Here is a 14,259-nt window from a genome sequence, read left to right as displayed (position 1 = left end):
AACTTATATGAGACATCCCCAAGTGTTTGAATAGAACTCAGATCTCATACTCAGCAGAACTGTTAAAGTTGTCAGTTAGTGGATTCTAATCCACTGCATCCAAACATTTTTCAGACTGACACATTTATGAGCTAGAAGACTGAGGTGGTGGAGGGTGAGGTCAAGTCCCCTCTCTCCTGACCAACCACACCCTAACATTATGTCACATGTGTCTATATGTAGATGTGACTCAAATCTTTAACTCCATCCAAGATTTCTTCCAGGCTCCAGATACTACCAGACATCTCAACTCAGTTGCTGGCCTGCCATCTCAGTCTCAAAATGTACAAAATTAAACTCATGATTGCCACCCTCCCACCCCCAAATCTCTTCCTCTTCCCACCTCAATAAACAGCCTCATCATCCATCCAGAGCTTATGCCTGGGAGTCATCCTTGACACCCACACCATCCTGGACCAAAGTTGACAAATGATGTCTTCACATTATGTGAAAGCCTCATAATCTACAGCCTGAGAAACCCAAACATAACCTACTAAACTAATCATCCCTGAAATAGATGTTTAATAGGCACATCACTGTGATTCAGTGCCTGGTATTCTTCTAGAAGATAAATTGGCTTTTTCGACCACTTACTTAAAGTCTGTGGTAGTTCACCCAGAAAACAAACTCTGAAAGTGGAGGTGGAGGAGAGGGAAGAGGCCAACAAGTCTAATCAGAATGTGCTGCCTGCGTTCATGACTCTGGCATTAAACAGTTTTCCTGAGAATATTAGAAGGGGCTTGGAATCAGACTTAATATTACCAGGAAATTTAATTCAACTCTCCAGATTTAATTATTTAACAAAAATTTATTTCCAAAAAAATAACTAATCTCTCAAGTGGATACTGTTGTCTGTTTCTCTCACACAATTGCTGAGGGCAGAAGATGAAATGACAATTTATTAAGAATATTCTAAAAATGACAGATATTAAGGACATGTAAAGGTTAAGGGTTTACTTGGTTTTGAAAGAAGTCAGCAATGCCACATATCATCTGACAGTAAGAACATTCTTTTTTCCTCTTTCAACTCCCCAACAAATACTTCTCTACCTTCTGAAGTGTTAGCCTCCTGGTATGAAGCAAGGAGCTTTCTCCTCTCGCTAGTGAGATTTCCTCGTATGGTAATACTCCTGCTGAGTAGGGCCACTGTGGCCTTTAAAATATGGTGCTGTCCAGCCACCCAATTTTCTGTGAAGTTGTAAGAATATCTAAAAAAAGAAAAGAAAAGAAAAAGGAACATCTGTAAACACCACTCTGAATCTTACTAAGGAATAGTAAGCCACTAGATTTGCAAAGTACTTTATTTGGAGTTGTATTTCTTTAGAAACTCAAACACAAAGGAGTGAAGTATATGCACAAGTATGTGAAAATGAGGAATTATACTGACAATTGCAGTGACCATCTACTATAATATGGAAGTTAGAGTCTTACAGGAGAAATTTTCTGAAGAAGTATAAATCTTCTTAACAGCAACTTGCCAAACAGTGCATGTTTTGTAATTTTCTTGTCAAAATGTCTAGCATTATTGAATTAATGTTAGATCATCAAAAGACCACACACCAACACAATTAAAACCTCATCTGCTTCCACCTAATGAACCCCAGCTGTCACTCAGTACCTCAAGGGCGATCTCAGATGGAGGTCTGCATTGTGCACAGCGTCCACAAGAACAGTCTCTTCCATGGGTTTGGCCCCTTGGACCCCCATTCCACTAATGATGACAACTTCATCCCCAGAGTGCCAGTCCACAGCATCTTCCAGAACCAACACTGTGTCACGGGCATAGGCAGCTGCTCGAAGATGGGTGACAATTACTTCTGGTAGTGAACCTAAAGCAGTGGGAGGAGCATTTGACTTTAGACACTTGAATAGTTAATACAAACATGGCATTACTCAGCCAAAGAATCTTGTAAACGAAGAACGTGGGAAAGCAAGCTTCAGACTCAATAAGCACCAATGCCTTCACTTTTCTCAGTTTTTATTTTTAATTTGTCCTATGGTAGCAATAAAATTAATCTGGGACTGACAGTCGCATGCTAAGAAAAAAACAAAAACAAAAAAGCTAGGAATTGGAGTCATACTAGACTTACAGTTGAATCATAGTATCGCATATTCTAACCATGTTCCTTTGTGTAATAAACTCAAGAGAGGGTTTCAGTTCCCTCACTTACAATAAGTAGCAAGGCCTTCCACCATAGGGTTTTAGAAGGATTAAACAAAGTAGTATTTATGAAACATATAGTTTGGACCTTGTCACAAAATAGACCCTCAAGATTTGGCTTTTCTTTCTCTACATCACTCTGTTTTGAGTACATAATTTTATCACATCTGTCTTATTACAAGTAAAAACAAAAGCTATTAGAAGTCTGTAATGAATTTCTAATCTGAAGACTTCAACTCACTTTACAAATAGTGTTAGTGGAGTACAAATTCAGTTACCTCAGTTTGGTTGTGCTAAAACATGGCATATTAAATGATCCTTTCAAATTCTAAAACTGGATGTATTCAACATAGGATTGCTATGCAAACTTGGAGGGTAACTTGTGTCTCTAGGTAACTTCGTTTGTTTTGGAATCCACAGCATCCACCTGGTCCTCCCATGCCAGTATGCTTCTCTTCTGCTACCAAAGATTCAAGAAGATAGTCTGTCTCCCAGTTTACTCTGGCCTTTTCTAGGAAGGGTCAAGGCAAAGTTTTTTTCAAGGCATTTTTCTGAAGCAGTACTTCAGAAAACACATGGCTTACTCCCAACTCCTTCTTGTTTCCTCAGTACATTTCCTTCCTCCTTTGCAATAGATCATAATTCACCTTTAGCCCACAGCAACTCACTGTCCTCCCCTACTGCACTAAAATAATATAATAATACTTGAATCTCTAAGTAGAGAGGTGGCCAACGATAAATCATTTTCAAATTATTTTAAACTTCCCTCTTTATTTATTTGTTTGTTGTGTGTGGGCACTTGTACTAATAATGCTGTTCTAGGCTTAGAAAGGTCTTCGGGTTAATGGTGTAATTTTTGAAGTTTACTTGGGCAATAATTTTATCTTAAAAAAACATTTAAAGAGTTCAAAATTTCTAATTATAGGGCAGGTAAAAATTAAGAGATAAATCATCCTCGAAGAAAATAATTTTAACTTTATTTGCTGTTTGTTTTAACCTTTGGGAAAAATAAGATGAAATAAAGTTTATTTATATGTATATGCATATATATGTGAATTTCTATGATTGGTTGTTCCATGTCTACACAGAAAAATCTCTAATGAGAATAGAAAATGTTTATCGAAGGCAAAATGCTATTAAAATCTGTGATAAATTATTCACAATATTCTATATGCAACAAACACTTACTATACACTTACTAGCATGTAAGATACCCAAGGCAGAACAAAGGGTAGAGACAACAAATATATTTCTCAACTAATCATTCTTAATCAAATGAGTGAAAAAAATCAGAGAACCTTTGAAATGCATTTTTCATTATTAACATGAACTTATATTCTTCAAATGTTTGATAGAACTTCTTCAAAGCAATAAAATTATCTCATAATTTATTCACTCTCATCGCAAAACCATGACTAAAACATTAAGCCTATATGTTTCATGGGTTTCAGCCTTGTATTTCTAGCTGTATAGTGGATATTGACATTTGGATGAGCAATCATCATCTCAAATTCAAGAATGTCAAAATAATCATAATAATCAACTGAGCTGGATATTCTTCTGGCTATTCTGCAGTTATTTTTTAAACTTTGCTAAGGTATTTTAATTATATCCCTTCTTTGTCTCTTAACCTATAGTATCTGCCTATAGTACTGAGTAACAAAGTGTCAAATTCCCTTCTTGACTTTTAAGACACTCCATAATTTCATTCTAATTTATTGTCTCTGACTCCTTAATAAATTTTCTATTCCAGGAAGTCTAGTCTCTTCACTTCTTCTCATTTAACAGGCTCATTCCTACCTCGGCCTATTCTGTCCCTTCCACCTGTGTGCCCACCTTCTTCATGTCACCAATTCTTCTACTTTTTTCCCTGGATTTCAGGCAGCACTTTAGCCCATGATGATGTCCACCTCCTCCTGTGGACATTATAGTGCTTTGGGCCCTACTTACTCAAAAGTGTGTACATCTGTGGTTTAGGTATGCCCAAGCATGTCCCGCTAGTTTATGGGTTATTTGTGTGAGTTGCTTTAACAGGGTAAAGAAGATTATGTAAGGAGCAGTTAAGAAAAAAAGATAGTCCAGAGATAGCATGGGATCTGTCTCAGATATGGGTTCACTCTCCTGACCACTGAACCTGAAGAAAGAACCTGAAGAAGCTCTCCAGTTGGATTTTGTACCTGATGCTCCACTGTTGGGATTCTCTCATCAACTTACTCTGCCTCATTCTTCAGAATGATCTTAAACTTGATTCCTCATCAAAGCTTCTGAGATCTCCTAACTAGGTCAAACCCTCACATCACCTTGTTCCTCTTCTTTCTAACAATTAACACACTGCAATTTGACCTCTGTTCAGATAATTTTGTTTTCCCCCCATTAAGCCTGATAAAAGGAATTAGACCTATATTTGCTCACCATCCTAGTACCAATGCCTATCACATTGTCGCATATAATATGCGTCCAATACATATGTACTGAATGAGGAAAATCATGACCGACTCATGGAGAAACAAGCACTCTGAAGTTTTGGTGTCCTGATGATTAGGTAGGACCCTGAGTGGGAGAGAGAGGTGGTCATGAGGCTTCATTATGGGATGCATCACATTCCTATACATCAAGGTTTGACCACCTGGCAGCAACGGAAGCCTGTGTCCTTGGCACCCATGTGTTCAGTACTCTCACAGCAGGTATCAGCTGGGGACGAGGCAGCCCCCAGCACATTCCCAAATGGAGGACATTGGCCAAGAGAGCCAAAATACGGAGAAATGTACATGAAAGATGCAGCAGACTAGTTGCATGAAATTTGTCATGAGAACATCTATAATAAGCAGGTAGGAATGTTGGAAAGGCCGTGAGAGTTGGGGGAGGTACAGAGAAAAGTTTTTGTGTTCACTACTAAAACATCAACAGGCTGAGCAGCCTCAGAGAGGCCTGGGGAGATCTGGGTTATGTAACCAATAGTCACTACCATGTGTTTCAGTACTAAATCATTCTGTAATAATCACAGTGCCTATGTCCCACCTCCCCATCTGGACAGTTAGCACCTTCAGTGCAGGGCAACTGTCTCATGTTTCTTTTACATGTGTCAAAATTCCTAACATGGTCTTGGGCTCAAGATTAGCATTAAACCCATTGTGACTTAATTAACTATTTTGAATATTTCCTTCTAGACCTTTATTTGAAAACCTCCAAGAATTATATACCTAAATAAGTATATAGTATCTAATATGTAAAAATTACCACAAATAACACAAACTTATTTTGAGAACTTAGAATAAACCAACCAATGCTAAGTAGTTTTACTCTATAGTAAGAATTGTTTCTGTTGCTATTGTTTTTTCTTTTAATAGTGCATACAGATTAGAACATTAAAATGTTTCAAGGTCAAGACTACACGGCAGTGAGATGTGAGCACCAAATTCTGAAACTGGGTCTTCTGAATCCAGAGCCAAAGAACTGGACATGTAATGGAATTCTTGGCCTCTGGAAACATCTGTAAATTAATATTATCCAATAATATTAGATACTCATAAACTTGTATTCTTTACTTCATAAATATTATTTCAATGCCACACAAGGTGGACTAAGTGATTTTCTGACAAAGAAAGCTTTGCACACACGCATTTCAAACAAGTCATTTCACTTCACAGAACCCTTAAGAAACCCAGGTTGGGCGGCTGCCTTCCCTTCCCTACCACAAATATAAAAACATAAAAATACAGTTTCGAAAGCTCAATAACTTATGAATATACTTAAATGAAAAAGGGTTCTGCTCTTAACCTGTAATTTAATACAACGTTTAACCACTTGGGGCTTTCAACACTGACCTGTTAAGCAACAAACTATTCATTTACTCCCACTAATAACTTCTCCTAATTGTATTTCCTACAAATTATTGTTCAAGCATTTCAATGTCATTCATCCATAATTACATAGTCCCAGAGAACCACCTTACCAAATGGGCATGAAGTGAAAGAAAATAATCTTTGTGGGTTGACACACTTTAAAATAACTAATTGCCCTCTGTTTATTTTGTAGGACCTCAATCTTTACTCTAACTGAATAGCTGCCAAATCATTTAGGGGGGAGAATCATTTCATTAAAATGATGTTTGTATTGAGTATAAATATGAAGAAACTCACAAAAAATAGAAATATTTTTCTTAAGTGTAGAAAAATTATTTCCCCCGGCTTTTTTCCACATGGAGCTTTATCATTATCCATAATAAAACACTGCAAGTTATCTTTTCTTCTATATAGATGAATATCTGCCAAGAACTGGGAAGACAAACATAGAGAGAACAAAATCCCTGTCCTCTGGGCCCATGACCGGAGCAGGAAATAGACAAATGTGAAAAATGTACCATGTTGAGTGTTAGGGCAGAAGAACACCCAGGGTCTGCTGGTCCACAGACACAGGTCACTTCATTCATACAACAGAAGGGTTGTTTCTGGGAATGAGATCCTGCAGAGATGATAACTGAGCTGGGCCTTGAAGGATAACCCATGGTGGACAAGATGACCTAATTGGCAGAGCACTCTAGGCAAAGACAATGGTGTGTACAATGGTGTGGGACAACATGACACATTTGAACAACTGCTATAATGCCACTGCCTGACTTATTTCACTTAGCATAATGCTCTCTGGTTCCATCGATGCTGTTTCAAAGGGTAGGAGCTCCTTCTTTCTTACTGCTGCTTAGAATTCCATTGTGTATATGTACCAGTTTTTTGATCCACTCATTTACTGATGGCTGTTTCTAGCACTTGGCTGTTGTAAATAATGCTGCTATGAACATTGGGGTGCATAGGTTCTTTCAAATTGGTGTTTCAGGATTTTTTGGGTATAATCCCAGCAGTGGAATTGCTAGGTCAAAAGACAGTTCCATTTTTAGCTTTCTGAGGAAATTCCACAGTTTTCCAGAGTGGCTGCACAAGTCTGCATTCTCACCAACAATGCAGTGTGGGCCCTTTTCTCCACAACCTCACAAGCACTTGTTGTCTGTTGATTTATGATGGCCATTCTGACCAGTGTGAAGTGGTATCTCATTGTGTTTTTAATTTGTATCTCTCTGATGGCTAGTGATGCTGATCATCCTTTCATATGTTTCTGGGACCTCTGTATGTCCTTGGAGAAGTGTCTGTTCAGATTCTTTGCCCATTTTTAAATTGGATTGTTTGTCTTCCTGGTGTGGAGTTGTGTGAGATCTGTATATGTTATGGCAAAATCAAACCCTTGTCAGAGGTATATCCTTAACAAATACGTTTTTCCATATAGTTGGTTCCCTTTTCATGTTGCTGGTATTTTCTTTATCCATGCAGAAACTTTTTAATTTGATATAGTCCCATTTGTTTATTCTTTCCTTTATATCTCTTGCTCTAGGGAACATGTCAGTGAAAATATTTCAGCGTGAAATACCTGAGATTTTCCTATGTTCTTCTTCAGGACTTTTGTGGTATCATGCCTTATATTTAAGTCTTTCATCCATCTTAAGTTTATTTTTGTGTATGATATAAGTTGGTGGTCAAGTTTGTGTGTGTGTGTTTTGCATATAGCTGTCCAGATCTCCCAACACCATTTGTTGAAGAGGCTATTTTACTCCATTTTAGGCTTCTGCCCCCTTTGTCAAGTATTAACTGACTGTAGAGACATGGGTTTATTTCTGGGCTCTCTATTCTGTTCCATTGACCTATGTGTCTGTTCTTATGCCAGTACCAGAGTGTTTTGATTACAGCGGACTTGTAATGCAGTTTGATATCAGGCATTATGACCCCTCCTGCTTTGTCCTTCTTTCTCAAAATTGCTGAGGCTATTCAGGGTCATTTATAGCTCCATATAAATTTTTGAAATCTTTGTTCTATATCTGTGATATATATCATTGATATTTTAATAGGGATTGCATTAAATCTATAAATTGCTTTAGGTAGTATGAACATTTTGATGATGTTAATTCTTCTAATCCATGAACATGGTATATGCCTCCATTTGTTTTTATCTTCCTTAATTTCTTTCTTCAGTGTTGTGTAGTTCTGTGAGTACAGATCTTTTACATTGTTGGTTAAGGCTTTTCCTGGGTACTTTATTTTTTTTGTCACTATAGCAAATGAGATTTTTTTTTCTAATTTCTTTTTCTGATAAGTCACTCTGAATGTTATATGAAGAACAGACTATAGAAAAGTGAATGAAAGTAAGAATACTATGTAGAAAACTCCTGTAGAAGGCTAATGCAATATTTCAGACAAGAAGTTTTAGGAGTCTGAACAAGAGTTAAGAAGCAGATCTGGAGAGAAATATAAACATTTGAGATTTCTTTTGGATAACCCAAAGGAATGGAGGTAAATCTAGAGGTAAGAAAGAACATATCAGTGATGCTTCACGGGTCTACAGCAGAAGCAAGGTGGCTGATAAACAGAAATACTTGGGGAAGAAAATAATAAGTCAATTGAATACATATTTATTGAGCACATATTATTTGCCACATGCCATTTGCTATTCTAGGTACTAGGAATACAGCAGTGAACAAAAACTACAAAAAGCAAAACAGCAGTAAAAATCCCTGCCTTTATGTAGTTTATGTTCTAGTGGCATTCAGCTTTAGGCACAGTAAGCTTTAGATGACAACATTAAACAAGTTACATTTGAGGTAGTAAAGACAATAGACAAGTGAAAGGAAAAGTTTGGAACTCAGAAGAGAGGTCCAAGGCAAGATATATAAAGAAATGACAAATAGAGGTTACTCCATGGGAATGGGTAGAATTACTTGGGAGAAGGTATACTATTATAAAATGAAGAATACATAAGACTACACCCTTGGGAACATGGTAATTTGAAGATTGAACAGATGAGGAAAAAAATAATAAAAGTAGCAGAAAGAAGAAAACAAAAAAAAATGAACATATACGCTTATCCATAATTAAACAAAAGAATACAGTAGAGAGATGTTATCCCTCCACGCAACTGCTCAGGGAATCATTCTTCCCATCCCTTTATTCTTTTGTTGTTGTCGTTGCTGCTATTGTTGTTGTTGCTCTTATTGTTATTAGGATCTGGGAACAACTGCCCAGCACCTCTTGTACTTGAGTCCTATTCCTCATTGTTCATTTCATCCCTCTGCCAATAGAAGGTGAGGCTCACAGTAGCAGAATTTGAGCTTTGAGGGGAAAGAGATGGAGAGAAAATCCTGCCCTTCTACTATGTTTTATTTCCCTTTTCTTTCTGCTAGCACCTGGCCCGGATCCTGTGATCATACACTACCTTTAACAACAGTAGGAGATGACAAGTAGCCAGGGAAAGTAGAGAAAATTTGACTACCACTGATTATTCTACTTGCATCTAAGCTGGCTCCCTCTGCTCCCAGAGCCCACACTGTGCCAGCGCCCGTGACTAGGCCACAAAAGCCACTTATAGAACAGAGGTACCGAGAACACCCTCTGTGACTACTACTCAAAAAAAGATAAATTGAAACAGTAGAAACCTAGTGGAGAGAGGTGTGTCCCTGGGATCCGATGTTGGAAACGGGCCTACCTCCCCATGCAATTAGCCTAATACTCAGTGGCCTGCTACTGCACCCCCATCAGCATTATATAGCAAGGAGATTTAGGTGAAATAGAGTCTCAAGGGCTCACTTATTTCCTTAACCACAATATTGATCAGCATTTCTTCAAGAAAGATATATTTCAAGTTCCAAACAACCAACTTACAAGGCAACTCTTTGAACCCAAACCATTTGTGAATTGGAGGCAATCCAATTTACTGTACTTCAGAAGAGATGACTGTGACATTAGTATTCATATTAGACTATCTGGCAGACCAAAGAGACTGAATGGGGGCATTTTTCACATGCCATTTCCCTCTGCCCTTGAGAACTGCTTGCTATGAAAGCACCCTCGGATGAAAAGAAAACCTGCCAGGGGAAACCCTGTGTGCTCATGCCTATGTGTGTGCACTGTGAGCCTCTGCATCGTTGCTGGTTAATCTCGGGTGCTACCAAGTGAGCAGGGAGTGCGTGCCTGCAGGAAGGAGAGGCGCACCAGAACAGCCCTCTAAATGTGCATATCATCTGGCTGCATCCACAGTTGATCAGCAAACATCTCTACATGGGCATAAAAAGGGACTGGGCACAAAGCCTGTTTCCAGTGCTGAGAAGTTTTCCACTCCTTTGGTGTGAAGGTCTAGACCAAGGCTAACCAAGGCTAACCAAGGCTATTTGAGTGGTACAAGGAGCCATACTTTGAGCAAAAGTTTTTTCTAGAGGTATAAAAAACTTAGAAAAGCCAAGTTTTGTTTCTACTCAATCTGAGCTTTTCCACTGCTAGTTCGATTAAAAGTAAATGACTGAGAAGAATCAAAAGATAAAGCTGAAAATACCAGGACACAGTACATTGTAAGGTAAGTAAAACATCTGAAACACTGGTCCTGGCTTCTGTGAGGACTTCAGACCAATTTAACCAACGCTGTCTTTAGGCCCCACAGAACTGCAGCAAAGAGTCTTTACTCCCAGGTGCAAAATCCGCTTGGTCAGAGCTAAAGTCTTCTGTGGACTGCCCTTAATAACCACTTCTAGTCATTGTCCAAAAAATATATAAAAATTCAGATACATTTCTGACCAGGTAATCATTTCGATAATAATTGCTATGATCCATGTTTTGGAGTAGAGGTGACAGGAGAAAAAGGGCCAATATTTAATAACATCACTTCTTTTAGAAACGCAATAAATGTAAAAGGTGTAAAATAAAAATATAGACAAGCAAAAAAAGAAAAAGAAGACAATAAAAGTATCCACAATCTTAATACAACACATTAATACGTGTCTTTCCTGTCCTTTCAAGTGTTGGCAAAATTTTATATACAAACAAAAATAATTTAATTCTGTAAATAGCATTTTAAAAATTTTCACTTCTTACTGTAGTGCAAACATCCTTCAGCTGTATCATATATTTAACATCATGATGGCATAACAGTGTCCCACTTAAAATGTATATTTTATATACGAATCCCTTATTTATTCATATTCATTTTTTCCTATTATAGTAGCTCTCATAAACAATGCAAATGTGAAAATACTTGAGCATTATTTGTATGTATACTTATGATCAACTCCTTAGAATAAATCCCTAAAAGGGGCATTGCCATGTCAGGGCATACACCTAGTTTTAATCCTTAGGATATAATTACCAAATTTTCTTGCAGAAATACTGAACATACTTCTATACTCACTATCCACATATTTCAGAGCTAGTTCCTCAGACTTTCTACTACATTTAAAATTTTTTGGCCAATTTGATTGTTAAGAAAAAAATGACTTTTGTTTTAATTTGCATTTGATTCTTTGATTCTTGTTTCTTTGAGTCTAATGAAGAGAAGCTAGGAGAAAACTCATGAAAACCAAACACAATCCCTCATCTGAACACAGAATATTCCCAAGCCCTGTCCACACGTATTCATACTGACTGGGCATTTGCATTAATTTCGCTGATATGTCTATGTACATCTTTTGCCAGACTGTTGATTTGTCCTAAAAGTTCTTTATTTATAAAAAAGCATTAATCTATATATGTATCAAACAACAATTTTGCATATAACAGTAGCATTTAAAATTCCCAGAGATATGATACTGTATTACTTTTCTATTGCTGCTATAACAAATTACTACAAAATTATTGTCTTAACACAAACATATTTCCTTATAGTCCCAGAGGTTGAATTCTGAAATTGGTTTCACTGAGCTAAAATCAAGGTGTCAGCAGGCTAGTACCTTCTGAAGGCTTTGAGAAGAAAATTTGTCTCCTTGCCTTTTTCATCTGCTAGTGGTTCTCATATTCATTGGTTTGTGGCTGGAGGGCCCCCTCGATCTTCCACCTGCCTCACTCCTGTTTCTGCTTCCTTCATCACATCACCTTCTCCTCTCACGGACTCCTCCTGTGTCCTTCTGATGGAGACCAATGTGATTACACTGGGTCCACCTGAATAATCCAGGATAATCCCCCCGGTTCAAGATCTTTAATTTAATCACAACTGCAAAGTCCCTTTTGCCAACTAAGGTAAAGTTCATGGGCCCCAGAAACTGAGACATGAACATATTTGGGAGCCAATTTTCAGGCTATCACAATTGCATTGTTGAATAAATAGTGTTGAGAAAATTGCCTTGCATCTGAAAAAAATAGATGACTAACTTATATATGAAAGCAAAATATATCCCAGCTGGATTACAGTGGTGATTGGCAAATGTTTTCTGCAAAGAGCTGGATAGTATATAGTTTTGAGTTAGCAGGCCAGGTGGTCTCTGTTGCAACTACTCAAGTCTGCCATGGCTGCACAAAGCTGCCATAGATGATACCTACACAAATGACTGTGGCTGTGCTTCAACAACATTTTGTTTACAAAAATTGTCAATGGGCCAGAACTGGACTGTGGGCCATAGTTTGCTGAATGGATTAAAGAAATTAATGTGAAATTTAGCAGCCACTGTGGAAAACAGTATGGAATTTCCTCAAAAAATTAAAAATGGAACTGCCTTTTGATCCAGTAATTTCACTGCTGGGAATATACCCTAAGAATCCCAAAACGTTAATTCAAAAGGACCTGTGCACCCTTATGTTTATAGCAATGTTATTTACAATAACCAAGTGCTGGAAACAGCCTAAGTGCCCATCAGTAGATGAGTGGATCAAAAAAGTGTGGTACATTTACACAATGGAATACTAGGGAGAGGAAAGAAAGAAGGAGCCTCTACCCTTTGCAACAGCCCGGATAGAACTGGAGAGCACTGTGCTAAGTGAAATAAGCCAGGCAATGAAAGACAAATACCAGACGATCTCACCTATATGAGGAATGTAATGAACACGAAAAAACTAACAAGCAAAATAGAACCAGAGACATGGAAACACAGAACAGACCAACGGCAGCCAGAGGAGAGTGGAGAGAGGGATAATGGTAGAAAGCAGGGGAAGGGACTAGTCAAAGAACGTGTATGAATGACCCATGGACATGAACAACAGTGTGGGGATTGACTGTGGGAGTGGGGGATGGGCTGGGTTTAGAAGCTTCAAGGGGGAAAAACTGGCAAAACTGTAATAGACTAACAATTTTTTTAAAAAAAACAGGGAGTGAGAGAGAAGCAATAAAAATACCAGAAAACAAATGGGTAAATTTTTATATAGTTTTGTATATGAGGTTTCTAAATGTGAAATCAAAGGTAGAAACCATAAAGGAAAATATTCGTGGATTTGCCATCATAGAGATCAGAAAATGCCATGAAAATATGGAAGGTAAACAGCAAACTGGGAAAGAAATGGGTTCTTTATGCTCTGTCAAGAATGTTACAAAAGGAGCCACAAACAATTTAGCCCTACTTGGGATTGCAAAATATCCTGAAAAAATTAATATGAGAATTCTTCCAAAATCTTGAAAGGAGTATCATCTTTTTTATCTTTCTGCCACAAGTAAATACTGTGTGTACACTAAGTAGAAACAAGCCTGTGTGCATTTTAAACCTATGAAGGAGATGGAATGACTATTTCTTGACTCCCCTTCTAGACTTCAGTCTTAATATCTATTAATATAAGGTGAAAGTAGCAATCCCAGTCTTTCCTACTCTGCAGAGTTGTTGTGGGTTAAATGAGAGAAGAGAATGGGAAGCAGCTTTGAAAATCATAAAGTGCTAGGATTTAGGTAAAATCTAATTTTAACAAATACTGACTACATGCCCAATTCAATGGTACTTTTTCTCCACAACCAGGCTGAAAGCAATACTATTAATAGCATTGCTTTGATGATACACATGGAATAATTCTCTTTGAAGAAAAAAATTACAAGCTCCTGCCTAAGTAGCAGTCTGTTTACTTAACAAAGTTGAATTTCTCTTGGTATGCAAAAGTGTTAAAAAAAAAAAAACCTAAAATCCACACTATATTAACCATCTAATAGCCTGAAAGTTTACTGAGACCCAGAGCATCGCGGTTTGGGTGGGAGTTGGATAACATGGCAGGAGGTACAGGCAGAGACCTGGTTCAGACAGGACATTATAATCATGTTAGAAGTTTCAAACTTTATCCTAGGAACAA

At 37.6% G+C, this 14,259-nt stretch overlaps 1 protein-coding gene across 1 annotated transcript in view; it reads right to left on the bottom strand.

Annotated features, from left to right (window-relative positions):
- Window positions 1–14,259, bottom strand: part of PKHD1 (PKHD1 ciliary IPT domain containing fibrocystin/polyductin) — a 461,864-nt gene that overhangs the window by 281,881 nt on the left and 165,724 nt on the right. The window contains exons 38-39 of the mRNA XM_053668316.1: window positions 1,658–1,868; window positions 1,090–1,247 (exon numbers count right to left, since the gene is read on the bottom strand). Coding sequence (XP_053524291.1) covers window positions 1,090–1,247; window positions 1,658–1,868 — 369 coding nt within the window. The remainder of the gene's footprint in view (window positions 1–1,089; window positions 1,248–1,657; window positions 1,869–14,259) is intronic.

The sequence above is a fragment of the Artibeus jamaicensis genome, unplaced genomic scaffold (assembly GCF_021234435.1).
Source record: "Artibeus jamaicensis isolate MK-2021 breed Jamaican fruit bat unplaced genomic scaffold, CSHL_Jam_final contig_484, whole genome shotgun sequence".
In the NCBI taxonomy this organism is placed as follows: domain Eukaryota; kingdom Metazoa; phylum Chordata; class Mammalia; order Chiroptera; family Phyllostomidae; genus Artibeus; species Artibeus jamaicensis.
This window is presented reverse-complemented; position numbering and strand designations above follow the sequence as displayed.